The sequence below is a fragment of the Trypanosoma conorhini genome, assembly GCF_003719485.1.
Source record: "Trypanosoma conorhini strain 025E chromosome Unknown Tco_14.4_contig_00036, whole genome shotgun sequence".
Classification (NCBI taxonomy): domain Eukaryota; phylum Euglenozoa; class Kinetoplastea; order Trypanosomatida; family Trypanosomatidae; genus Trypanosoma; species Trypanosoma conorhini.
In genome coordinates this window covers 31300-54905 of record NW_021704127.1, presented here as the reverse complement: position 1 = coordinate 54905, position 23606 = coordinate 31300, and the positions used below count along the sequence as shown (strand labels likewise).

Genomic DNA, 23606 nt, shown 5'->3' with positions numbered 1-23606 from the left:
CCACACACACACACGCACACACAAATGGGTGATGCGCTTCTGTGTCTATTTGCCTCCTTGCGTGCCTGTGTGCTGTTGCTTATTGCTTTTCCGGTTTTTCTCTCCCGCTTTTATTTTGGGGCGATGCTGCTGCAACCTACGAATCCTGAAAGTCATTTGAAATAACGAAGGGGGCGAAAGAAAATAAAAACACGGCAAAAAGGGCAGAGAACTAAAAAAAAGGAGAAAATAGAGAGGGAGAGGGAGGCAGAGAAAACAGGGAGGGAGTACCATCGTGCAGAGCTCTCTTCCCCCTACCAGAACCCGAGACTCGCAGCCTTGGCGCAGCGTCCACGAGAAGCCGCTGAGGAGCACGGCGGGTGAGCAGGGGAAGCGAAGGAAGGCAGGAAGGAGCGGCACCCACAGCAAGGAGAGGGAAAACGTTCTGGCATCCTTCTCGGGGCCAAGATGTCGCTAAACCTTGCTGAGGCGGCTGATGAACGCAGCCAGAGGGAGATGGAAAAATATTTAGTGGAGCGCGTGGCTGGTCAAGGGACATTTGGGACGGTGCAGCTTGCACGTGAAAAAGCCACTGGGATGAATGTAGCAATTAAAAAGGTCATTCAAGATCCGCGATTCAAAAACCGTGAATTGCAGATTATGCAGGACTTGTCACGCCTGTGTCACCCCAACATTGTGTTCCTAAAAAATTATTTCTATACGGTTGTAGGAGATCACCGACGCAATGACGTGTATCTCAACGTTGTCATGGAGTTTGTCCCGGACACGCTGCACCGTGTATGCCGTGCTTACTATCGGCGCCTTGCGAGTCCGCCCATGCTGTTGGTGAAGGTGTTTATGTACCAACTACTGCGGGGGATTGCCTTCCTTCACCTGCCTGTTGTAAATGTCTGCCATCGTGACATCAAGCCGCATAACGTTCTCGTTGACGAGGCCACCGGTGAGCTGAAATTGTGCGACTTTGGGAGCGCAAAGAAGCTAACGCCGTCGGAGCCAAATGTCGCGTACATTTGCTCCCGCTACTACCGTGCCCCAGAGCTTATCTTTGGCAATCAGTACTACACCACGGCGGTGGATGTCTGGTCGGTTGGTTGCATCTTTGCGGAGATGATGCTGGGTGAGCCAATATTTTGTGGCGAGAATACTTCCGGGCAGCTGCGGGAGATTGTGCGCGTCCTTGGGCGTCCCTCGCGGGAGGAGTTACAGAAGCTAAACACCAGCAACGTGGAGCTGAGTGTGCCAACGAATAAGCCGACTCCTTGGGCAGAAGTGTTTAAGCGCCCGCTTCCTGCCGAGGCTTACGACTTGTGTGCCAAAATATTCAGGTATCTCCCAGAGCAGCGCATACCCCCCTTGGAAGCGCTTTGCCACCCGTTTTTTGATGAACTCCGCGACTCGACGGTGAGGCTGCCGAGCGGTAAATTTTTGCCCGCACATTTGTACAGTTTTATGCGCGAGGAAATCAATGAGATGACGGAGGCCCAAAGGTCCAAACTGGTTCGGAAGTGAATGAACGAATAAGACGGGGCAAAGCGGGAACATGTGCGGGGAGGGCAGAGGATTTGAATGAACACAACTTGGAAACGTGGTGCTGCTCGGTGCCACAAAGAGTGTGTAGCAATGAAGAGGCGAATGCAAGTGTTAACTGATAGAGTGCAGAGTGCAGGAAGTGGAGAGAGCAATGAGAAGGGATGATAAGGGGGAGAGAGGGCGAGAGAGAGGAAAGGGAAATGGATGATACAGAGGGACGAAAGACGAAGAAGCGAGGTGGAAGAAACAGGCATCGGAACATGCTGGGTGGTGGGGAGGGGAGGGAGCGAAGGGAATTCAGGTCGATGCATGCGACCACGACATAACCATCTTGTGATGGAGGGATACTTGAAGGGGTGGCGGGCCTCCTCCTCCTCGCACGTTTGCTTTTTCGCGTCCAGTGATGCTGGCAATGTTGCTTCAAAAGAGAGAGAGAGAGGTGTGAGAGAAGTACAGGAGGCGGAGGCAGTCAAGGCAATAGAATATGGTGTGTGCGGGCTGGCACACACTTCAGGCGGGCCGGTTACAATTTGTTTGCATAGGTCCCATGCATGCTGCATTGGTGAGTCTCAAGTTGGGAGAAGGAACAGCAAAAACAAATAACGCACACTGGGGGGGGGAAGGGGGAGGGGGAGAAAGTGGTGAAAATACTTTTAGCTCGCCGCTTTTTTTGTTGTTCTTTGACCGTCGCATTTTTATCCGGCATTTTTCTTGAGGGCGCCATGGCAGACATCGTTCCTCTGGAAGGAGTAAGAAAGTTGAGAGGGTGCAAGTTTGTTTCTTGGGCCTCGGCATACGATGATATACGTCGCTGGAGGGACGAACAACAGCAAAAAAAAAAGGAAACACGTAATTCGGGTTGCCTGTTCCTCTTGTTTTGCATTTCCATGGAACTAGTGGAGGCGAGGGAAACGAAAGAGAAGCAGTGGAAAATATGTATTGGTTGGAGCTCTTTTGTATTTAGATCAAACTCTTGGGCGTTGAAGGTTGCGCCCTACCCGGCTGCGGGGGACTTCTTACGAAAAGAACCTACTGCATAAGTGTGTGTGTGTGTGTGTGCGAGAGATAGAGAGGCGCTGTGGCGTCGTGATGCGTCCGCTGTCACTGTCGATCTTGTTTTTCGCCTCGTTTTGTGCGTGGGTGGGAGGGGCGGTGCTTGGCGTCGCTCCCGGGCCCTCCCTCTTTCCCGTCCCTTCTCTGTCCCCCCCGGTTAGGTCGACGCTGCCCCTATTGGCTGGCGGTAGACGTCATTGTCCCGGCGAAGGGGAACCCCGTGTTGCTGCCGTGTGGGCTGTGGTGTGGCACAGCGCCGCATCGCTCTGCACTCTGGTCAACCTCTTTTTTTTTTCTCAACTGCCAAGGGTTTCTTTTTCCTCCTCCCCCTCCGGCGGCTGTTTCTTTCCTCCTCAGCGCCTCTTGCAGAGTTTTTTTTCGTGGGTGATAGAAGCGTATATATATATATATATATACAAGTATACGGGTGTGTGCCTGCTGGGGCTGGGTTTGACGCGGCCGTTAAAATGAGTCCACAACAAAATAAGAAAGGGGGGCGACGGAGCTAAAAAAAAAGGGAAAAGGAAAAAGAAAAAGAAAAAGAAATAATCATAACAAAAAGGAAATGGGGATGAGACAGAAAACAACGGCAACACCTCTAGACAATCCCGACATTGACCAGAGCCGTTAACAGTGCAGTTTTCCTCTCTTTGGGTTCAGCTAGGGAGCTGGTTGCAGAGGGGGAAACAGGAGGGGGAGGGGGAGTGGCACTGGTCATGAGGGGAGCAGGTGATGTATATTTACCTTTTCGCGCAAACTGGTGGGAGGGGCCAGGAAGCGTGAGAATAAGATCGCCGGCGTGGCACAGATCTATGGAAGGAACTGCTGCGAAACGGAGAAAGGGGGCAAGAAAAAAAGGAAAGAAAAAAGACGTGCTGAAATGAAAGTGAACAGGGTTGACTAGCGACGCCGTCGCCGCTGGAGGAAGTGTGACAGGGTGCTTCTCCGGGCCCTCCTCCCTTCTCCGCACCGGGACTCGGCCAATGGAAAAGGGGAGGAGGAAGAACCCGTCAATAAGGAGAAAACGGGGGGGGGGTAAGTGTGTATGGAAGTTGTTGGGAGCAATGCCGGGGATAAACATCCCATCCCCACCCCAGCACGGGCACGGAAGGGAGAGCGTCAGAGAGTGAGCCACAGAGGCGGCAGAAGGACCGCGACAAAAAAGAAAAAGAATTGTCGTTGAGAGGGCGATGAAAAAGGTGATATCCCGGAAAATATACCACCCTCCTTCTTCCTTTCCTTGCGTTGTCTTTTCTTCACAGCACTGCGCCGCTTAGGGCCATGTTTTTTCTGTTTTTTTTTGTCTTTCGTCGTCAGTGGGAGTGCTTCTTCTTTTCGTCGTTATTCCGTGCAGATTTTGTGTGTGGGCGGCGCACCCACCTCCGAGACATCCATTCCATCAAACTTTTTTTTTTGGTATTCTTTTGTCGCATTTTTTCTTTTTGTATTTGGACTTCTTTGTGTTTTTTAGCCTTGCAACAGACAGTGTGAGGAGGTGCAGAGTAATGGGAAGGGGGGACTCACTTTTGCAGCTGGCCAAAGAACAGATCCTCGCAATTCCTACGCAAATTGATGTATAGCTCATTACTGGTAGGTGCGTTTATTGTTTCTTGGCTACTTTTATTTGTTTATTTATTTATTTTTTTTCACACCCTCCTCCACTCTCTACACCGCCCATCGCCTCCTGCTTGGTTTTCTTTCTTCGCCCTCTCCCCAGGTCTCAGCACTGTGAATGCAAACGCATTCACTGCACTTTTGAAGATTGCTTCTTCCCGCACTCCTCTTGCAGCGGGGTGATGGCGCAACGCCACGCTGCGCCCCCCATTTCGCTGCGGTCTGCTCCATTCTCCCCGGCCCAAGCGCATGCCGCAACGCACCGCGGCGCAGAAGTCTCTGCTCAACAGCAGCTTATTGCACCACCTTTGTCGCAGTGTTGTTACCACGGGGGGAGGGGCACTGCCTTGGTTGAAGCTTCAGGGACCCTTTTCAGGAGAACTTCGAATGCGTGATAACTACTCAATTCAAAACCCGGACGCGTCACACTCTCAGGGGCGTAAAGGTGCCTAATTGTTATCATTGCGGACCCCAGCCATCGCGTCGGGTGTCACTGGAGTGGAGTAAGCATGTGGCACATCGGCTTCTTTGCACATTCCTGGTTATGGTGCGCTTCTCTGCCTCACCCCTCCTTCATTGTCCAGGCAGTATTGCTCTCTCGTTGGATCTTTTATGTTTGCAGGAATGCCGCTCCCGCCGCGGCCAACTGGATTAGCCGTTCCTGTGTCCTCAAAAGAAAACTATTCTGTTTATATCGCACAGTTTTGAGAGGTTTGTGTGGTGAACATGAATTATTACGGTTTTTATTCGTTGTCTCCCTCCCTCCTCTCTCTCTCTCTCTGTATCTGTATCTGTCTGTGCTTATGGGGATTTGTCCCTTCGATTTGTCTATGTGTTGTTGTTGTTGTTGTTTTTCCCCCGTTTTGCTCTGTTTCCTCGCTCTTTCTGCCTCACTCCTGCATGCGAGGCTGAGGCTGTGTGCCCGTGGCCGAGGAAAAGGTGGGGAAGGGGCGGCGGCAATGTTGTCGCTTAGAGCGGCAGCGCCGATGGGAGTCTGTGGCGTCGCCTTGACGCTGCATCGGCGGCATCTCTCCGTGCGCACGGAGGACTTCTTCAGCAAGGAGGCCGTCAGCCACGCGCGGCGTGTCAGTTGGGCCCCGCACACCACTGAGAAGAAACAGGGCGCATTCGCCAAGCTGGCGCGCTCTAATTTCTCGGACCCACTACCGAGTTCCTTCACGCAGGAGCCGTACTATGAGGAGGCGATCGAGGCACACCGTCTGCATCACAGGCCGGACGTGTACGTTTACAAGTACAATGTTTCTCCGACGCACATGTCTCTTCGTGAGTAGCGGCGAACTCCCCAAAATGCACAAGCAAAAACAAAAAACAGTACCCGTTATTTCCTGTAGTGTACGTATGGAGTTTTGTCTCGGTGAGTGCGTGGGCTTCTCTGCCGTGAAAAGAAACAGAACTCACAGGCACACACAAAGGTACACGCGCAGGAAAGGAAAGGAAAAAAAGGAGCAATGAAGAAGCGTGGTGGGGGAGAAAGAAATCGTGAGAGATTTACCGTCTTCCTTTTCTTTTTCTTTTTTAGTTGAAGTTATCTTCTTTCTTCTCAATTGCGATTTTGGCCCACTCGTAATGCTGACTATTTTCTTTTTTCTTGTCGTTGTCCTTTTTTTCTTTGTGTGTGTGTGGTATATTCCTGCTACCCCGCAGGTGCCGAACCGACCCCCGCCCCGCCAAGAACATGTACTTACACAAATGTAGCCGCGGCCTGGGCCCCATGCGTTTACGACGACTTGTGGCGCCGTGGGTGGCCTCGCCACACCGCTGGAGCGTGCAGCGAAAGCCGGAGGGCGGGGAGGGGAGCGGCGCGGGTGGGGCCATCGAGGTCGACACGACGGAGGAGTGGCTGCGGGGCCACGTGGCGCAGGCCGTTCGTGAAGGCCGACAAACCAAAGAGTCGGCGGAGTACTTTGAGAGTATCATGAACGACCAAGCGGAGTTTCGCCAGTACGTCCAGGAGGCGCGTCGGCTGATGAACAATCAAGACCCACGCACGCTTACCAAGTACCAACAGAGACACTTTGCCGAGCGCTTGTCGCAGCATATGAGCGGGGTTGCGTCGGAGCGGCTGATGCGGGCACACGCGGAGGAGTCAAACGCACGGCGCCACACCCAAACCGGCGCCCCCACAGGCGAGAACTACTGGTTTGAGGCAGGCAACACGCTGGCCTCGCCGTCTGTTCCGGGGTTTGTGAAGGACGAAGTGTTGCGGGAGATGCGTGAGGACCGAAAGCAGGCAAGTGCCGCGTTTGAGGAATCGAATGAGGTGCAAGCGATGGCGGACAAGGACGAGGCATTCGCACAACATCTGCGACGTCAACGCCAGCGCCTACTCCGCTCTGATGACAATTCTGACTGAAGAGGAAACGGCGGGAGGGAATGTCCTGTGTGGCCAACAAGACAAAAGAAGGAAAACGAGGAAGAAGAAAAAAAGAATCCAAATTAATACAATAAACGAGGCTTGGGTGTGAGTGAGTGAGTGCAGTTCGGTCCCCATATAAATATATATATATCCTCTTATTGTTCCCTTGTTTCTTTCTCGTTTCTGTTAAAGGTCCAGAATCTGCTCCAGAAAGGCGCGGGAGACGCAGGGAACTTGCGGCACTAGGGGAGCGGGCGTTGGTGGAGCGAAGCAAGAGGAAAACAAACGTAGGCATCTGTACCTAAATGCGTGCTAGGATGCTTTTGCAGCGGAGCTATTGGCTCGACATTAGGCCGGTGACTGTGGTGCTCCTGTTTCTAATTCACTCCTTTATAGTGTATGAGTGTGCTATGCAGGGGCACGAGGAAAATGAGGCGGTAACGCTTGCAACGGCGGGCCGTTTGAAGGATATAATGAAAGATGCCCTTCCTGTGGGCCCAATGTACTCCTTGCGGGTTCATTTCCTTCGCCATTGGCTGAAAGACGGAGACGCCCGGGATGCTGAGGCCTTGGCACGTGATGTGGCGCCAGCAGACGTGTTACTACTAGTTTTTCCGAATGATACGATGTTGAACCAGACCGAGGTGGTGAACCAATTCGCGTTGTTGCAACGCTGGTTGTGGATCACGCCGTTAAATCCCTCCCTGGACACGGGTGGCAATAGTTCCCACACACTCCCGGAACGACGGTTATCGTTCGCTGAATTTGGCAAAGTCCCCATCCCGGTTGTACGTCGTCTTCGTAACATGTCGGCCTTTCTGCACGCTGAATCACCCTCACCGAAGGCGCACCCCGCGTCAGGCGAGGCTTCTATCGCTGCCTGCCTTCTTGTCGAGACAGACCCCTCACACATTCGCACTTCCTCTGGTGGAACTCTGCAAGACGAACTGGCGGCAGGCCCCAACATCTCGCGAATTCCTGCGATGGCGGTAAACTGGGGCCGTGCACACAACGCCGACTGGACCCTTCTCATCTCTCCGTGTCGGAGTAACCAAGTGTATACATGGGACAAGCGACACTTTCATTTCTTGGAAAGTACCACCGTGTGGTGGGTGTGCGCTGCGTCGGATACGCTTATCGAGATAAACGCGGCAGCAAGGTTTATCACCACTGTTACATAAGCGTAGCTACTGAGAGTACGAAGGGGAGGAGGGGAACGAAAGGGGGAGGTGGGGCAATTCTCCTGGCATGCTGTAATTACATTTTTATTATTCTTCTTGACATTCCCTTTTTAGTACGCCTCCTTCCTTTTTTTTTGGTACGTTCTTTCCTTCTTTACATATATATATATATATATCTTGAGATGGCTCTAGGCCGATCCTTTTTTGCGTTGATTCTTCGCTTCGCTTCTTGTTGCTTAACGTCCTCTGTGAACTCGTTGTTGTTTTTTTTCTCCCTTCACGAACAGTACTCCTCCGTTCGAAATTTGGCATTGTAGTCCGTGGCTCTGTAAATGCTGCTCTTTTCGCTCCTTTCATTGTAGCTGCGATTTTACTTCTGTACACACACGCGTGCGTGTGGGTGGGTGAGAGATATACGCCCGCAGGGTAGCCAAAGAGAATGATTCACCTTCTTTTTAGTTGGACGAATATACTTTGGGGAGGCATTCTTGCCGCGGCTCTTCTCGGGGCAAAGAAGTACACTGGGATGACGAGGAGCGAGCAGGAAGAGTTCGAGAAGTCGCTGGGTAAACTCCGAGGTGTTCACACCCCAACCATCATCGTGGGTGTCTGGCTGGCGCTACGATGCCTGCACGCGCTGGGTCTGCTGCTTGTATTGGAGCTGCTGCTCGTGCTTGGTGTGGTGTGCTACCTCCACCGGACCGAGTCCCGGCGGGCCGCCATGAGGGTTCATCAGGCCCACTGGATGCTGCAAAACACGGAAAGTTTGAAGGATATTTTGGGCGCTGACCTACCAGAGTGGTTGAAGTACCCGAACGTGAGTCGGGTGCAGTGGCTCAACACATTGATAACTGGTATGTGGACTTCAATTGCCTCCGCGACGCAGACGTCTATTCGTCAAGCTCTGGTGCCGCTACTAGAGGCGAATAAACCCTCCTTCATATCTGGGCTCGTCCTCAAGGAGTTGTCTCTAGGCGCGAATCCCATCGTTGTTCATGGAATTCAGCATTACCCGAGCGATGGCAATGCCTCCGTAGTTGACGTGACACTTTCCTGGGACAGTGACATGGATGTACACCTGCACGTAAAAATACCAGGACCCGATATGCATATTTATATCCGACGATTTGAACTAAACATGCAGGTTCGTTGTGTACTCTCGCCTCACATTCCCCAATGGCCCTGTTTTGGGCGCTATCCATCTCAATCATGAAGATTTGGGTGTTAAACTTTGATATTTCGGCGGCGGGGATACCACTTGACGCTGTGCCTGCTGTGGGAGAATTTTTGGATCAATTTATACGTAAAACTCTCATTGGCATGCTGCAACACCCCAAGCGAATCTCTATCCCAATGGTGCAAGGGTACACGTTGGAAATGAGCCGAGCGGATGCTGCCCTTGGTGCTCTGCGTGTCCGGTTACTGCGGATAGAGGGCTGGCATCAGCGCCATGTGTCCAACAGAGGAAAAACACCCTTTTACGTGAAAGTGGTAATGCTTTCCGATGAAAATAATAAGCGTAGAAAGAGTTCAACGTATAAGGGGTTACAAAGCGAGTTGCAAGATACATTTAGTTTTGTTTTGTACAACAACACGGGGACCTTGCGCTTCTGGCTCTATTTTGATGTCCCTGGGACAGATCCCTGCGTCGGGCAGTGTGACGTCCCTGTGCGAGTGTTGATGGACAACCCGCGCTCCGAGCACGCGTGTCTTTTAGTTGAATCGCTTTCCTCGAATGTCGAGCCCCGTGCGACTCTGATTATTTCGGCCGAGTTTCTCCCCTACGTTGGAAGAAGCAGGACGGACTCCACCACAGCCCCTTCCCACGCTCCGTCACGCAGAGTGTCGGAGGCTTTTGTTAAGCAACAAGAAGCGTCGGAGCGGTCCTTTGGTCCCCCAACAGCGCGATCCGTGAAGAATGAAAGTCTCTGCTCGAATGGGCGGGGCGGCGGCACCCTCTTTATCACCGTGGAACGCTGTACCGGACTTAAAAACATGGAATACCTTGGCGTGTCAGATCCATATGTTCAGCTACGACTGCGGAGGCAGACGCGGGTCTCGCCCTACCAAAGCTCCACCCTCAATCCCACGTTCAACTTTGAGGCGGAGCTGGAGGTGTACGACACCCAAACCGACGTGCTGCACTTAGCCATTTTGGACAAGAATGACCTCTCCACGGACCGTGTGATGGGCACTCTCAACATTACTTTGTCTACCATCTCAGGTAGTGTGAGTGACCGGCTTTCTAGAGCATGGAACCTTGAGCCGCAGGGCCAAGTGTTTCTGGTGATGCGCTTTCTGCGCCACTGAGCTTTGTCCCCCCCCCCCCCCCGTTTCATCATTGCGTGTGCTACTTCTTCATTGTTTTTTCTTTTGGTCGTTTGGTCATATTGTTTCCGTGCCGATGTAAGCGAAAGACTCTAACTGGGGGAAACTTGTAAATGCGAATGGGGCAGCGGCGAGGCGCGTCCTCTCACGGAAGTAGCAAAAGAGACGTTGGCAGAAAGAGTCCAAAAGAGGGAGAGAGAAAAGAAAAGAATGTCGCATACGTGTGCGCATGTGAGTATATGTATCTATGTGTGGCTCTCGCTGCGGGAGTGGAAAGAAAAGCGCAGCTGCGGAATGGTGGCTTTTCCTTTGCTTACCTGCTTCCGAGGGTGCGCGCCTGTGGGATCATATTTTTTTTTCTCTTTTTCCTTCTTTCCCACTTTGCATTTGCATTTGCTTCGTTGTTGTTGGTTTCTTCTCTTTGTTTCCGGCTTCTATATTAGCTTCGAGGCAGACGACGGTGGGCCAACACGGCGTCACTACTGCCCTTTTATTCTCTTTTTTACATAAGTAAATTCTTCTCATTTGCTTATATGCAGCCGGTTTACCTGGAATATATATATATATATAAATGTATATATTTTCTCTCTTGCAGGGGAGGCGCGTGCGGTGGTTGTGTCGCGTCCGCCTCCTCTCAGGCGACACGCGCAGCATTCGCGGATCTTTTGGGAGGAAAGGGAGACACGTGGAGAAGAGATGTACATGAATTCACCTTGGAACGGCGCCTGAAACTTCGGGGCGACTCCGTAATTGCGTCCACAAGCACCGTCAACCCGCGTTGTATTGCGGCCTGCTTCCTTTATGAAGCACCACTTCGTTGCTTGTTTTTCTTTTGTCTTGTGTGTGTGTGTGTGTGCGTGTGTGTTGGTGCAGTGCAGTGCAATGCCTCGCCTGCTTCCTCTGCCGTGTGTGCCGCATCTGCTGCGTTCGCGTCCGGCGGTGCCGCCTGGCGTCATTCCCCTGCCCTCGCCGCATACTCTCTTTCTCTCTTTCTCGCTCGTTTTTTGTTTCCCGTCTTGTCGTGGGGTGCAAGCTGCTCGTGTGACGTTTGCTGCGAAGGCGATGGGGAAAAATCCACCGAAATGGCTGCCGGGGGAGCGGGTGAAGGAGACAATTCTGCTGCAGCGCAAGTCTGTGGAGCAGCTGCGGGCAGACCGAGTCCTGCGGCGCGACAAGCTGCAGGAGCGCCGTGACCGCCACAAGGCAAAGTTGGACGCCAAGCGGAAGCGCAAGCTCACCACGAAGAAGTTCATCTCCGCGCAGACGATACTGAAGCACGCGCAGCGAAAGGAGGGGCAGGGACGCATCTTCCGCAAGATTGGTGAGAAGGTGCGGGGTAAGCGCCAACGCATGGCACCTGATGAGTACAAGAAGAGCCTGGATGAGAGCCGGGTGGTGCTGATTGTGCGGGCGCGCGGGAGGCAAATTCCGCCGGAGGTCTCGGCCGCCCTTCGGCGCCTGGGTCTCATGAAATTGTACGCCGCACGGCTGCTTTGCCTGAACCCCCGCACCGATCCGCTCGTGAAGCAGCTCGGCCCTTTCTGCATCATGGGTCACCCCGAACCGGCGCAGCTGGAGGAACTCCTGCGCACGCGTGGAAGTTTGTGGAACGAGGAGACGCAGACAAAGCGGCTAATCAGCGGCAACCTCATGCTTGAGCAGGCTCTAGGGCAATATAACATTCTCTGCATTGAGGACCTCTGTGATGCGCTGGTAAACAAGACGGAGCACGTGCAGGCGGTACTGCAACACATAGCACCCTTCGACTTCCACCCGCCGCGACAACTATTTATGGAACGCCACCGCTCCGTCCACCAGAAGCTGGAAATGGTGAACAAGGATTCCTTTGCCGCCTACCTGGCACAACAGCTTAAAGGCGCCGCCAAGCGTGAGAAGGTAGCAGCAGCTAACAAGCGAAAAGCGGCCAAAGCATCATCTCTGCCCGCGTGAACGCTGCGGGGAGGTAAGTGGTGCGAACATGTTGTTCCCGGTGTGCGTCGGCGTGGGCGTCCCTTCCACCCCCCGCCTGCGTGAAGGCGGGGGGTGGGCGCGCAGCGTCCGCTTCCCGCGAGGAGGGATGTCTTGTGTTTTTTTCGTGTCCAGAAAGAGAGAGGCACGCGCCTTGGCACGGAAGTGAGGGGGCGGAAAAGCGAAACGGCAAAAAAAAAAAAATACACGCGGATGCAAGGAGCGAGGGTGCGCGCCCACGTGTGTCTGTGTGTGGAGGAAACCGAAAAGTAAAAGGAAGAGAAGAGAAGCGCAAGGAAAAAAAGAGTGCTGTAAACACCAGGAGAGGATCGGGTGGAAGTGCAAAACAACACGTTTAATAGTGAGTGGCGAGGAAGGTGTCACGTTCTCTCCTCACCTCACCTCCCCGCCCAGCCTCAACCATTACCAGCAATTACATGCACGTGTTTGCCGCGCCCCTCCCGCGCTGCACCTCCCATTCTGTTTGCCCTTCCCGGACGTTACCATCGATCTCCGCCACACCGCCCGTGTGCGACGTCACTTCCTTTGTTTTGTTTTATCTCGTGTTTTTTTTGTTGCCTGCTCGTTGGTGCGTGTCTCGCGCCGCCTACGCGGAGGGAGGGAAAAGCTAAGGCCGAAAAGGCGGGGAAAGGCGATCGGCGCAACTTATTTCCGTCTGCGTGCGTGCGTGCGTGGAGGCTTGTTGTTTGCTGGCGACGCACAAGAAGCAGTGATAAGGCGGTAGGGATTTAAAACGAAAAAAAGGGAGGGGGAAAAAAAGCACATACACACAGGCAAAGGAGAAGCGAAGAGGGGATAATAGAGCAGGAAAAAAGAAACAAATAACAGAAACAAAACACCCGCAAAAAAAAAACAAGGCGGTGGAAGAAAAAGAGAGATGTCGCAGATACCACAGCAGCGGTTTGGGTGCTACATTGGTAACATTGACCGCAGTGTGACGTTGGATGTCCTCCGCCAGGTGTTCTCGCAGTGCGGGGTGATCATTGACTGCTCCCTCAACGGAAGGGATGAAGATCCGTACCGATACGGCTTCATCGACTTCGCCTCTGAGGAGGATCGCGGGCGGGCAATGAAGTACAACGGGTTTACGCTCGCGGGAAGGAAAATTAAGGTGGGTGTTAGCAAGGGTAACGTCGGGCGGCCAGAGGGGTTCAACAACACAAATAGCAGCAGCAATAACGGCCCGAGCAACACCGGCAACAGCAGCAGCGTCAGCAACAACCAGCAGCAGCAGCAGCAGCAGCAGCAGCAGCAGCTGATGCCGCACGTGCAACAGCCCCAGCAACCACAAATTCCACCAGTTGCCCTGGCGGCCACCCTTCTTCCCAGTGTCTTGCAGCAGCAACAACAGGGCACACAGCTCCTCATGCAGCTCATTCAGCAGGGCGCCATAGACATTAATAACTTAACCCCCGAACAGCAGCAAATTCTAATGGCGAGTCTTCTTCCCCAAGCAGCACCGCCAGCGCCAGGAATACCTGCGATGCCCCCAATGGCACCTATGGGATATCCGCCGATGCAGCAGGCGTGGGGTGCGCCTCGTGGCGGCGGTGGCGGTGGTGGTGGCGGTGGTGGCGCCTACCCGGGTGGACCTCCGGTAAGCCGCGGGATGCCGTACAGCCGCGGACCAGCAAATCCGATGCCGTCCGAAGAGACGGTGAAGCTGCGGGAGGTGCAACGCAAGCAGTTCCTTGACGTGGTGCGACGTGATGCTGAGAAATACGAGCGAAAGTTGCGGGAACGTGGCGTGAAAGAGGGAAGGGCAGGGTCGGTTTCTGGCAGCGAAGATAGTTCCGACGACGACGAGGGTGGTGAGAAGCGCCGCCGTGGGCACGGCAAGAGAAACGAGGAAGAGAATGAGGGCGAAAAGAACAAGCGGGCTAGACATCACGACGACGGCGGTAGGCACCATCATCACAACCACCACCACACAAACAGCAGCAAGGAGCAGCCGACGGCCTCCGCCGACGACAATGGCGCCAGCAACGTCGATGAGAAGAAGGAGCCGGAGCATGAGGAAGCCGTGGAGGAGCCTAAGAGAGCGGAGGAGCCTGAGAGGACGGAGGAACCCAAGAGGACGGAGGAACCCAAGAGGACGGAGGAGCATGAGGAAGCCGTGGAGGAAGTGAGGCAGACTGAGCCACAGGGGGGGAAAGACGACCGTGAAGAAATTTAGAACGTGGTAAGCGGATACCAGGAATGAGGCAAAAACACAGAAAATGGAAAAAAAAGAACACGCACACGGGCACACAAAGAATAAGAATTTAAAAAAAAAGGCGGGGGGGGGTGATACGAAAAAAGAGAGTACCGTCTGCGTGGCTGGGGTAACATGACAGGAGTGGAGTGGAGTCCCAGAGAATGAAAGCCATCAGGAAAACAAAAAACATCAAACAATCGAAGGACCAGAATGGAGTATCCCCTCTTTTCCCCATCCCCAAAAGAAGGAACACTAAAGAATAAGAGAACGGGGTAGGACAAGAAAGTGACGATAGATTATGGTCACCACGAGGTGGTTTTCTTCACGGGTTGTACTCCCGGCTGGATATTACCCACACATACCTAATCTCTCTCCCTCATATATATATATATATATAATCCGCGCCAGGTGTTGGTGCATGGCTCTCGAATCGTAGCCTTACTCACCCTCCGATTCCCCCCCCTCCCCTCACCCTCCTTTTTTTTTTCTTCTGTTGTTTTTCTTCCACGGTGTGGACTCTTTGCTTTGCTTTGTGAACCAGCATCTTCGTCATCCTTGTGCGATTACTTTGCCTTGTTGTTTGAATTCAAATAACCGGTGTCGACGTCATTGTCCATTGCGTTAATTAACATCTGACGTAATTCATTAGCCAAGAAAAGCAAACCAGCAAGAAAAAAAAACAAGCGCACAACAAAAAGCCTACCAAAAGGAAGGCAAGGTGCCTCAGCCTGCTCAATACAACACCTCGATACAAACCGAGTTCAAGTGATGGCACGGGTGGGAGAGGGAGACCCTCGGTGGATAGTGGATGATCGTAAGGATGGCCATAATGTCAATTCGTGGCACTGGGAGGAGCGTGACCTTTCAAGCGAATGCCACGAGGAACTTAAGCGACGACTAAAGAATTTTTTACTTTTAAAGGAAGGCGACCTCGAACTGCGTGTCGATGAATTGAGTGAGATCAGCGGGGATGTGACCGTGGCGCAGCGAAAAGGAAAGATGATGTGCTACTTTGAGCTCAAACTGACGTTGAAGTGGTCTGCTGGGGGCGACGTCACTGGGAAGCTCACAGTGCCAGAGATCGACCACGACAACTTCCGCGATGAGTACGACATTACGGTAAGTTCTACTGAGAACGACGCGGTCTCGCAGAGGGCGGATGCATTGCTGCGGTCGAAAGGACGTGCCGCCGTGCGGCAGGTCATTACGAAATACTTTGACGAGCTCTTTGAGACTTACCAGATTGGAAAAAACTTGAAAAATGCTTCATCCTTGCCCCCGCCAGCCAAGAAGAGCGAGACGACTCCCGCTGCAAGTGATGCGAAGAGTGGCACTGCGGAGACGGCTTCAAAAGACTCGGTGTCGACGAGATTTTCGTGGAAGATGCGCTGGCGTGTTCCTGTTGAAGAGCTGTTTACGGTTCTTATGAACGAGCAGCGCGCCTCAGTGTACACGCGAGCCCAGGCGAAGATTGATCCCCGCTCCGGTGGAGCGTTCGAGTTCCTTGGAGGCGTCATCAGCGGCTTCTTTGTGGAAGTGGTGCCGAATGCGACGATTAAGATGCAGTGGCGGCTGCGTAGCTGGCCAGCCGGTGTCCACAGTTCTGTGGTGATGGCGCTTAAAAAAGAAGAACCTGGTGTGTCGTCACTTGAATTTGCGCAGGTTGGTATTCCTGAGGGCGAGCTGCAAGTCGTTCAAGAGGGATGGAAGGCAAATTTCTTCGATGCCATTAAGATGGTGTTTGGCTATTCCATGGAATATATTTAATGCAGCGCACTTCAATAGCCGCATCTCTCTCCCCCTCTACGTTGTTATTGATTTTTTTTCCTGTTTTTATTTCTCCCTGTGTGTGTCTGTGTGCGTGTTTCCCTAATTATTGCGACTATTATTATTATTATTATTATTATTATTGTTGTTGTTATTATTATTATTATTGTGGTTGTAGCTGTGGGTATTCACTATTGGATGCTATATATTCTGCATTCACTGTTTACGCCGCCGCATGCACGTCTTTCCATTGACTCTTCATTGCATGAGGTCATCTTCTTCTTCTCCCCATCCCTCCCCTTGCTGCAGTGGCTCCTCCACTTTTCTGTTCATTGGGAGTTGTACGGCCTTTTTTTTTTTCCTCTCTGTTTTTGTTTTGTATTTTACTTTACTCCTTGCATGTCCGCTTTGCTCCCTTTTGCTGCGGCCTTGTACGGGGTCCCGCGTGGCACACAATCCGAGTGGAGTGAGCGGAATCCACCCAACGGGAAGAAGGCGGGCGACGACTCACAGAACAAAGCATCGAGTGGTACATAAAATGACCGAGCAGGCGGCACCGAAGATTGTGGTCGTTGGCGGGGGACCAACCGGCTTGGGGGCGGCGGTGCGTCTCACTGAGCTCGGCCACAAGAATTGGCACCTGTACGAGTGCAACGAGGTTCCAGGTGGTTTGTCGCGCAGCTTCGTGGATGAGAAGGGGTTTACCTGGGACTTGGGCGGGCACGTTATCTTTTCTCACTACCAATACTTTGACGACGTCATGGATTGGGCGGTGCAGGACTGGAATGTCCTGGAGCGTGAGTCGTGGGTCTGGGCGCGGGGACGGTGGGTCCCCTATCCGTTTCAGAACAATATCCACCGCTTACCGGAGCCGGACATGAAACACTGCTTTGATGAATTGGTGAAGTCACAGGCGCAGATCCACACGAAGCCGCCACGCAACTTTGAGGAATCTTTTACCCGGCAGTTTGGGGAGGGAATTGCGGATGTTTTTATGAGACCGTACAATTTTAAGGTCTGGGCTGTGCCACCGCGTTTGATGAGCACGGAGTGGATTGGGGAACGCGTTGCCCCCGTTGACGTGGAGCGCATACGCCTTAATATTAAAGAGAACCACGACGATGTGGGTTGGGGACCCAATGCCACGTTTCGATTCCCTCAGCGTGGGGGGACGGGGGGCATTTATCAAGCCATTAAGGCAAAGCTTCCGTCGGAGCGAGTGAAGTGCAGTGCGGGGTTTAGAATGACGGCGATTGATGCCGATGCGAAGACTGTTACATTTTCCAATGGAGAGGTGGTGAGTTACGACTGCCTTATTTCCACGGTCCCCTACAGCGACCTCCTGCGCATGACGAAAGGCACCGGTTTCAACAACTATGAGGAGTGGACTGACATTGCAGACAAGATGGTGTACAGCTCAACAAATGTTATTGGTATCGGTTTGAAAGGCACACCACCACCACAGCTGCGAACAGCCTGCTGGTTATACTTCCCTGAGGATACCTCTCCGTTTTACCGTGCGACGGTGTTTTCAAACTATTCAAAGTACAACGCCCCCGAGGAGCATTGGAGTCTCATGCTTGAGGTGAGCGAGAGCAGCTACAAACCTGTAAACCATAACTCACTTATTGACGACTGTATTGCCGGCTGCCTGGACTCCGATTTGCTCTCTCCGGAGGATGTGATTGTGAGCAAGTGGCAGTATAGAATCGAAAAGGGGTATCCCACACCTTTTATTGGGCGAAATGATTTGCTTGAGCGGGCGCTACCACAGCTGAAGTCCCGTGGCATATACTCCCGCGGGCGTTTCGGGGCCTGGCGCTACGAGGTCGGCAACCAGGATCACTCCCTCATGCAGGGGGTTGAGGCGGTCAATCATGCACTCGGCCTCGTCAGTGAGGAGGTAACAGTCACAAGTCCATGTAAAGTAAACAGTACGCGTGCAACCACCTCCTGCAAGCTTTTGGAAAGGAAAATGTGATGCGCAAACTTATTACAGGCGTCACATGACGTCTTTTTTTTTTTTTGATGTTTTGGATGGACGCTGTGTTTTTTTTTTTTTTGCTATGTGATTGGCTGGGAACTGGAAAGCGAAAAAGACAAATTTTGTTGCTTCGCTTTTTGGGAAAGCTGCTACGAGAGACCGGGGTAAAGGCGGGTGTGTCTGCGGTGTCTGCGGTGCCGAAAGGGAACAATATAACTTTGGGTACGCGCCCACACACACCGTGGTTCCCCCTCATGGACGCATTATTATTATTATTATTATTATTATTATATATATATATATATGTGTGTGTGTGTATATTATTTTTCCCCTTTAAACGTGTGCGGGTGTTGGTTCATTATGTGGTTTTTTCTCTTTTTATGCTTCTCTCCCAACCGTTGCGGGCGACTCTTTTCTTCCTGGGCCTCTAAGCACAAGCTGTTTTGTTTTGATACATGCATGTGTGTGTGTGGGGGGGGGGAGTGCTCGAGCGTTGAAGCTCTTCTGATTTTTGCTTTCCTTCCTCTTTTCTCATGCTGTCTGTGGTCCCGCGACGCGGGAGAAGAGAAGGAAGCGGAACTGACTTTGCCATACTTTAGTCGACGTGCCCGGGGCCTGACGGGAAAGCGTTGCAATGCCAGCCCTTCGCTGGTGCGGCAGGAAGTGGCGCACATCGACAGATGATTTTACCTTTTCCGGCGTTTTCTTTTTTGCTGTTCTCGTTGTAAGTGGGACTCTTGCCTTGAGTCGTTTCCACCACGGCGACGGTGCGTTTATGCGGGATTGCCCGGCGGCTTCTGCCGCGCTTCACAGGATTTTTTTGGCGCTTGGGGTTGTGGATCTGATCGGCGCCGTGGCGTTTCTTGTGACCGCGTGGCTGAGTCTCCAGGGGAGTCCGTTTCAGGTGTCCAGGCGCCGCCACGTTCCCCACCTCCTCAGTGTGACGTCGCTTTCCCTGCTGGCGACGCTGGCGCTCTCGATCGTAGGGGCAAAGTACTCAATATATGACAAGGAGAGCAACTACTGTGCGAGCCCCACACGACATTTCCTGCACGCCGTCGTCGCAATCAATTTCATTGCTTCCTTTTGCTACATTGTCATGTTCGCAGTGGCTTTTGACCCTGTGGGGCGCCATGTGTGGAGGGACTCCGGCGAGTACGAGTCTCTGTGGGACAGCCGTTGCCGTCTCCTCTGCTGCTGTTGCCTGCATACGCGTCGCCACCAAGACGCCTTCCAGGATGTCTCCAAAAATGTGGCTGGTTTGTTTTGCGGCTATGATGTAGTGCCGAGTGACGTGGTTGCGGGCATGCTCCTTCTGCACGCCAGACAAAAACGTGAGTTTCGCCTCCGACAAATAAAAGTGCGTTACCCATCCGCTACCGATGGGAGAAGCGAACGCGTCTCTTTACAGGCACGATATTTTCCTCTGTTGACCGAACAGCAACGGAGCCAGCTCGCCGATCTTCGAACCTACAGTCGTTTTTACCTCTCCGCGTACGGCTGGCCTCTGTTTGAGTACATGCACTGCTGTACGGGATTGCCTAGACTCTGCTGCTTTGATCCGGGGATGTGTTGCCGCGAGCATCCGGGTTCCCATCGCGGAACAAAGTGCTACTGTGACTTGACTGCACTCCTTAAGGTTACCGGCATCAAGGACGAGGATGTTATTCTCACAAGGTGGGGAAATGCTCTATTTCGTCCGGTGTTTTTTGTTGTCATTGACCAATCCACCGATGCTGTCGTTGTGGGGATTCGAGGAACCATGTCCTTCGCTGATTGCGTCACCGACATGTCGGCAACCCCCGGTTTGCTTGAGATGCCAGAAACAGAACTGCACGCCAACGCAACCCCTGCAGACTACCACGTTCATGGAGGAATGCGGCAAGGCGCCGCCTACGTGCTGAAGGAGTTACGTGACTGTGGCGTTCTTGACAGCATTCTCCACGGAGAGCTTAGCCGACACAAAATCGTTGTCCTTGGTCACTCCCTTGGGGCCGGAGTTGCCTCTATTCTGAGTATAATGCTGTGGTCGACGGAACCGACTCTGCGGACTCGCTTGCAGTGCCTGGCGTATGCGCCACCCGGGGGCTTATTGTCGCCTGCGTTGGTTGCGTACAGTAAAGAATTTATTGTGGGTTGCTTTGTTGGGAATGACATTGTCCCACGCATGGCCAGTCATACACTTCATGCTCTGCGGGAATCCATCTTGGATGAACTTATGAGCACGACAAAATCCAAGTCGCTTCTTCTTATGAATCATCGACGTCTAGAAAAGATTACGCGGACGTCATCGTCATCATCCGCGCTTCATTTTTCGGAGAGTTTAACCCTCCGCAACAACCTTCGCAATACTCCATGTACGCCGCTGACAGAACCGCAGAAGCTGTACCCGCCTGCCACACTTGTACACTACTGTAAGGCGGTGGTACGCAAGGCCCCATTCTGCTCCTGCTCCCCCAAGCATTGTTGCTCTTGTCAGAAGGAGGAGGTGTTTGTGCCACTATTTGTATCTCCACGAGATGTACAATACGTGGTTTGCACCGCCTCAATGCTCAAGGATCACTTTCCGGATCGTCTCTTTTCCGTCATTGAGGATGCCGATATGCGACTTAGAGTGGGGGAGCTGGAGCGGTTTTTTGTGACCAGCGATGATGTGAGAGACGCCCGCAGCGACTACGGGACCAGCGCCTTCGATGACATGTTGAGTTTGGTGTGATGCGCCTAAATTTTTATATAAAAGGAAGAAGAAGTTGCATGGCTTATCCTCTCAACCATCATTTATTGTGTGGTTTTGTGCTGTCGTGTCGTACGGTTGCTGGAGTCCCCGCGACGGAGGGCTCTTTGCGTTTCTGTTCTTTTTTTTTCTTATTCTCCGACCTTGAAGGCCAATGCGACGGTGGCCCCCCTGCGTTGCCACCTTCAGCGGCCTACCCTCCCTCCCCTCCTTCCACACTTTCTCTCTTCTTCACTGCTGGGTGAAGATGCGTTGCCTGTTTTTCTCCTGTTTGCTAAGCCCCCACGTTTTTTTTATTTAATTGCGGTTTTCTTGCCACCACTTGTTTCCCCTTTTTCCTTTCGTTTTGGTTCGTACTTTCGTTGCCAGCAAAAATCTGTCTGTGTGTGTGTGTGTGTTTGTGTGGCGGGTAACGGTTACTTCTTGGCGTCCATGACAGCTGTGGAAGTGGCAGATAGACTCAAGAATAAGGGCAACGAGGCGTTTCAAGAGGGGAAGTGGCACCATGCCATTGATTTGTACTCCGAGGCTCTGGCGATTCACAAGACGCCAGCGCTTCTGTGCAACAGGGCCTTTGCGTACCTCAAGACGGAGCTTGCTGGCGCCGCTCTCGCCGACGCTGACGAGGCGCTGATGCTAGACCCGGGCTATGTCAAGGCGTATTACCGCAAGGCATCGGCGCACCTCCAAATTGGGAAACACAAGGAGGCACTAACGGACTTCAGGAAGGTGGTGCAGCTGATACCTGGCGACAAGGATGCGCGGAAGAAGCTGGAGTTCTGTGAGAAGGAGGTTCGTCGCATACGCTTTGAGAACGCTATTGACACCCCCGATGCGGAGCCGGTGTCACGCACGATCAAGTTAGGCACCGTGCGGCCTGAATACGATGGTCCCCGCATTGAGGGCGACACGATCACGGTGGAGTTTGTGGAGGCCCTCAAGGAACGCTTCCGCGTCGAGAAACTTATTGATCGCCACGACGTGGTCTTTATTTTGTTGGAGGTGCTGAAGTTGTTTAAGAGCTACCCCAACTTTGTGGCGATTGAGGTGCCGACGGGTGCCGACATCACCGTTTGCGGTGACACACACGGGCAGTACTACGACCTTCTCAACATATTTAAAATGAATGGGTCTCCATCTCCGACGAATCGCTACCTCTTCAACGGCGACTTTGTGGACCGTGGCTCATACTCGCTTGAAAACGTCATGACTCTCTTTGCCTACAAGTTGCTCTATCCAGAGCACATGTTTCTCTCGCGCGGCAACCATGAGGGTTTGGCCATGAATCGCGTGTATGGCTTTGAGGGTGAGGTGTCGCAGAAGTACAGCAAGGAGGTATTTCACCTATTCTCGGAGGTGTTTAACGCCCTCCCCATTGGCCACATAATAAACAACGAGGTCTTCGTTGTGCACGGCGGGTTATACTCTCGCGATGATGTGATGCTAGACGACCTCCAAAAGCCCAACCGCTTCCGTGAGATACCAGAGAACGGCCTCATCTGCGAGAGTCTCTGGGCCGATCCACAGCCGATGCCTGGCCGTACCCCGAGCAAGCGTGGCGTCGACTGCCCATCATTTGGCCCGGATGTGACGGAGAAGTTCCTGAAGAACAACAACTTGAAGCTAGTGGTGCGCTCACACGAGGTGAGGGAGGAGGGCTACGAGGTTGAGCACGATGGAAAGTGCATCACGGTTTTCAGTGCCCCAAACTACTGTGACCAGATGGGTAACAAGGGTGCCTTTATTCGTTTCACGGGCGGAGACATGAAACCGAAATTTACGACCTTCGCCCATGTGACTCACCCAGGCAAGCCACCGATGCACTACGCCATGGGAATGGGTCTCTTCTAAATCACTACATCCCGCCGTGTATGCATATGAAGCTCCGTGTGTGTGTGTGTGTGTTTACAACGGACATGTATGGACGGAGCAAAATATGTTTTATTAATGTTACTTTTTGTTGTTGTTACCAGAGCTCTGCAGTTGTTTGAAATGTGAGTTCTTATAACTTTTACTTTTTGCGGGACCCTCTCACACGGTAGGTGTATGTCGTTCCTTTCCTTTTTTTTTTCTCTTTGGCTATCTATCTCTCTGTCTCTGACGCGGTGGAGGTTTGCGAAAGGAGCTGCTCCCTGTGCATTCTTTCTTTTCCTTTTTCACTGTTTCACATGAAGCTCTCCACATTTCCTTCTTTTTCTTTGTGTGGTTGTGTGTTTTTTGCCGTGTGCGTCAAGCATGGGCAGACGAGGCGGAGAGAAGAAGCAGCGAGGGGCAGCACCCAGCAGCCGTGAGGGGGGACGACGCTGCGCCATAGCCCTGCGAGAGTCTGTCAGGGAGGCGGGGCTGAACGAGAGATGAGGAAAGAGAAAAAAAAATGATGAAAAAAGAACGAAATAAAAAATGAAAAAATAAACGTTGGCACGAAATGAAATCAAAGCTTCCTTTACAAGCCTGCGAGGTGGAGAAAAGGAGAAGTGGGGAGTAAAAAAAGGTAGGCGGGGGTGAGGCGGGTGACGGTGGTGGTGTGGTGTCGCTGTGCGGCTTGCCGCAGACGCCGCCGCGAGGTCTACAACTAACACTATGGAGACTTACTTTTCCCCTCTTCTTCTTCTTCTTGGTTGCTGCGGTGCGGCGGTGGGGGAAGGAGCGGCAGTAGTAAAACTCCACTTGATGGAAGGAGGAGCTCGCCACCGTGAGGAAAAGCCGCAGCGACAGCGCGGTGCGGCGAGGAGCGGTGGGCAGTTAAGAAGAAAACGCTAAGCGGGAATTTCACCCTCCAAGGCGTGGTATTAACGGCCTTTTTCCTTCTACCTCTCTTTCTTATCCCACTTGGTAGTGATGATTAAGAAAAG

The 23606-nt window shown here is 52.6% G+C and overlaps 12 protein-coding genes across 12 annotated transcripts, besides 26 other annotated features; all 12 read left to right on the top strand.

The window, feature by feature from the left end:
- Nucleotide 1: 1 nt before the first annotated feature.
- Nucleotides 2–23: a microsatellite.
- Nucleotides 24–368: 345 nt separating this feature from the next.
- Nucleotides 369–392: a microsatellite.
- A 55-nt stretch (nucleotides 393–447) lies between these two features.
- Tco025E_01193 (putative glycogen synthase kinase-3 alpha) lies at nucleotides 448–1509 on the top strand (the record flags this gene model as incomplete). Its single annotated transcript, XM_029368131.1, has 1 exon — nucleotides 448–1509. One exon carries the CDS (start codon nucleotides 448–450, stop codon nucleotides 1507–1509), a length of 1062 nt encoding a protein of 353 aa, XP_029231677.1.
- Nucleotides 1510–1609: 100 nt separating this feature from the next.
- Nucleotides 1610–1681: a microsatellite.
- Nucleotides 1682–1704: 23 nt separating this feature from the next.
- Nucleotides 1705–1748: a microsatellite.
- Nucleotides 1749–1955: 207 nt separating this feature from the next.
- Nucleotides 1956–1979: a microsatellite.
- Nucleotides 1980–2570: 591 nt separating this feature from the next.
- Nucleotides 2571–2589: a microsatellite.
- A 390-nt stretch (nucleotides 2590–2979) lies between these two features.
- Nucleotides 2980–3007: a microsatellite.
- Nucleotides 3008–3090: 83 nt separating this feature from the next.
- Nucleotides 3091–3167: a microsatellite.
- An 821-nt stretch (nucleotides 3168–3988) lies between these two features.
- Nucleotides 3989–4051: a sequence feature (A-rich).
- A 151-nt stretch (nucleotides 4052–4202) lies between these two features.
- Nucleotides 4203–4229: a microsatellite.
- Nucleotides 4230–4950: 721 nt separating this feature from the next.
- Nucleotides 4951–4994: a sequence feature (GA-rich).
- A 36-nt stretch (nucleotides 4995–5030) lies between these two features.
- Nucleotides 5031–5052: a microsatellite.
- Nucleotides 5053–5156: 104 nt separating this feature from the next.
- On the top strand, nucleotides 5157–5489 carry Tco025E_01192 (uncharacterized protein; the record flags this gene model as incomplete). The annotated part of the gene is made up of 1 exon (XM_029368130.1): nucleotides 5157–5489. The coding sequence occupies one exon, from the start codon at nucleotides 5157–5159 to the stop codon at nucleotides 5487–5489; it is 333 nt and encodes a 110-aa protein (XP_029231676.1).
- Nucleotides 5490–5929: 440 nt separating this feature from the next.
- Tco025E_01191 (uncharacterized protein) lies at nucleotides 5930–6571 on the top strand (the record flags this gene model as incomplete). The annotated part of the gene is made up of 1 exon (XM_029368129.1): nucleotides 5930–6571. The coding sequence occupies one exon, from the start codon at nucleotides 5930–5932 to the stop codon at nucleotides 6569–6571; it is 642 nt and encodes a 213-aa protein (XP_029231675.1).
- Nucleotides 6572–6606: 35 nt separating this feature from the next.
- Nucleotides 6607–6648: a microsatellite.
- Nucleotides 6649–6891: 243 nt separating this feature from the next.
- Tco025E_01190 (uncharacterized protein) lies at nucleotides 6892–7755 on the top strand (the record flags this gene model as incomplete). Its single annotated transcript, XM_029368128.1, has 1 exon — nucleotides 6892–7755. One exon carries the CDS (start codon nucleotides 6892–6894, stop codon nucleotides 7753–7755), a length of 864 nt encoding a protein of 287 aa, XP_029231674.1.
- A 155-nt stretch (nucleotides 7756–7910) lies between these two features.
- Nucleotides 7911–7931: a microsatellite.
- Nucleotides 7932–8194: 263 nt separating this feature from the next.
- Nucleotides 8195–8968, top strand: Tco025E_01189 (calcium-dependent lipid binding protein; the record flags this gene model as incomplete). Its single annotated transcript, XM_029368127.1, has 1 exon — nucleotides 8195–8968. The coding sequence occupies one exon, from the start codon at nucleotides 8195–8197 to the stop codon at nucleotides 8966–8968; it is 774 nt and encodes a 257-aa protein (XP_029231673.1).
- Nucleotides 8965–10065, top strand: Tco025E_01188 (calcium-dependent lipid binding protein; the record flags this gene model as incomplete). The annotated part of the gene is made up of 1 exon (XM_029368126.1): nucleotides 8965–10065. One exon carries the CDS (start codon nucleotides 8965–8967, stop codon nucleotides 10063–10065), a length of 1101 nt encoding a protein of 366 aa, XP_029231672.1.
- Nucleotides 10066–10636: 571 nt separating this feature from the next.
- Nucleotides 10637–10664: a microsatellite.
- Nucleotides 10665–10921: 257 nt separating this feature from the next.
- Nucleotides 10922–10948: a microsatellite.
- A 17-nt stretch (nucleotides 10949–10965) lies between these two features.
- Tco025E_01187 (60S ribosomal protein L7) lies at nucleotides 10966–12033 on the top strand (the record flags this gene model as incomplete). The annotated part of the gene is made up of 1 exon (XM_029368125.1): nucleotides 10966–12033. The coding sequence occupies one exon, from the start codon at nucleotides 10966–10968 to the stop codon at nucleotides 12031–12033; it is 1068 nt and encodes a 355-aa protein (XP_029231671.1).
- Nucleotides 12034–12315: 282 nt separating this feature from the next.
- Nucleotides 12316–12358: a microsatellite.
- A 238-nt stretch (nucleotides 12359–12596) lies between these two features.
- Nucleotides 12597–12628: a microsatellite.
- A 321-nt stretch (nucleotides 12629–12949) lies between these two features.
- Tco025E_01186 (RNA-binding protein) lies at nucleotides 12950–14248 on the top strand (the record flags this gene model as incomplete). Its single annotated transcript, XM_029368124.1, has 1 exon — nucleotides 12950–14248. The coding sequence occupies one exon, from the start codon at nucleotides 12950–12952 to the stop codon at nucleotides 14246–14248; it is 1299 nt and encodes a 432-aa protein (XP_029231670.1).
- A 399-nt stretch (nucleotides 14249–14647) lies between these two features.
- Nucleotides 14648–14666: a microsatellite.
- Nucleotides 14667–14710: 44 nt separating this feature from the next.
- Nucleotides 14711–14746: a sequence feature (GA-rich).
- Nucleotides 14747–15037: 291 nt separating this feature from the next.
- Nucleotides 15038–16036, top strand: Tco025E_01185 (putative activator of 90 kDa heat shock protein ATPase 1-like; the record flags this gene model as incomplete). Its single annotated transcript, XM_029368123.1, has 1 exon — nucleotides 15038–16036. One exon carries the CDS (start codon nucleotides 15038–15040, stop codon nucleotides 16034–16036), a length of 999 nt encoding a protein of 332 aa, XP_029231669.1.
- Nucleotides 16037–16152: 116 nt separating this feature from the next.
- Nucleotides 16153–16204: a microsatellite.
- Nucleotides 16205–16574: 370 nt separating this feature from the next.
- On the top strand, nucleotides 16575–18017 carry Tco025E_01184 (UDP-galactopyranose mutase; the record flags this gene model as incomplete). The annotated part of the gene is made up of 1 exon (XM_029368122.1): nucleotides 16575–18017. The coding sequence occupies one exon, from the start codon at nucleotides 16575–16577 to the stop codon at nucleotides 18015–18017; it is 1443 nt and encodes a 480-aa protein (XP_029231668.1).
- A 265-nt stretch (nucleotides 18018–18282) lies between these two features.
- Nucleotides 18283–18311: a microsatellite.
- A 343-nt stretch (nucleotides 18312–18654) lies between these two features.
- On the top strand, nucleotides 18655–20736 carry Tco025E_01183 (putative lipase domain protein; the record flags this gene model as incomplete). Its single annotated transcript, XM_029368121.1, has 1 exon — nucleotides 18655–20736. One exon carries the CDS (start codon nucleotides 18655–18657, stop codon nucleotides 20734–20736), a length of 2082 nt encoding a protein of 693 aa, XP_029231667.1.
- A 122-nt stretch (nucleotides 20737–20858) lies between these two features.
- Nucleotides 20859–20892: a sequence feature (A-rich).
- Nucleotides 20893–21131: 239 nt separating this feature from the next.
- Nucleotides 21132–21159: a microsatellite.
- Nucleotides 21160–21186: 27 nt separating this feature from the next.
- On the top strand, nucleotides 21187–22605 carry Tco025E_01182 (serine/threonine protein phosphatase type 5; the record flags this gene model as incomplete). Its single annotated transcript, XM_029368120.1, has 1 exon — nucleotides 21187–22605. The coding sequence occupies one exon, from the start codon at nucleotides 21187–21189 to the stop codon at nucleotides 22603–22605; it is 1419 nt and encodes a 472-aa protein (XP_029231666.1).
- Nucleotides 22606–22641: 36 nt separating this feature from the next.
- Nucleotides 22642–22659: a microsatellite.
- Nucleotides 22660–22803: 144 nt separating this feature from the next.
- Nucleotides 22804–22853: a sequence feature (GA-rich).
- Nucleotides 22854–23606: the final 753 nt, after the last annotated feature.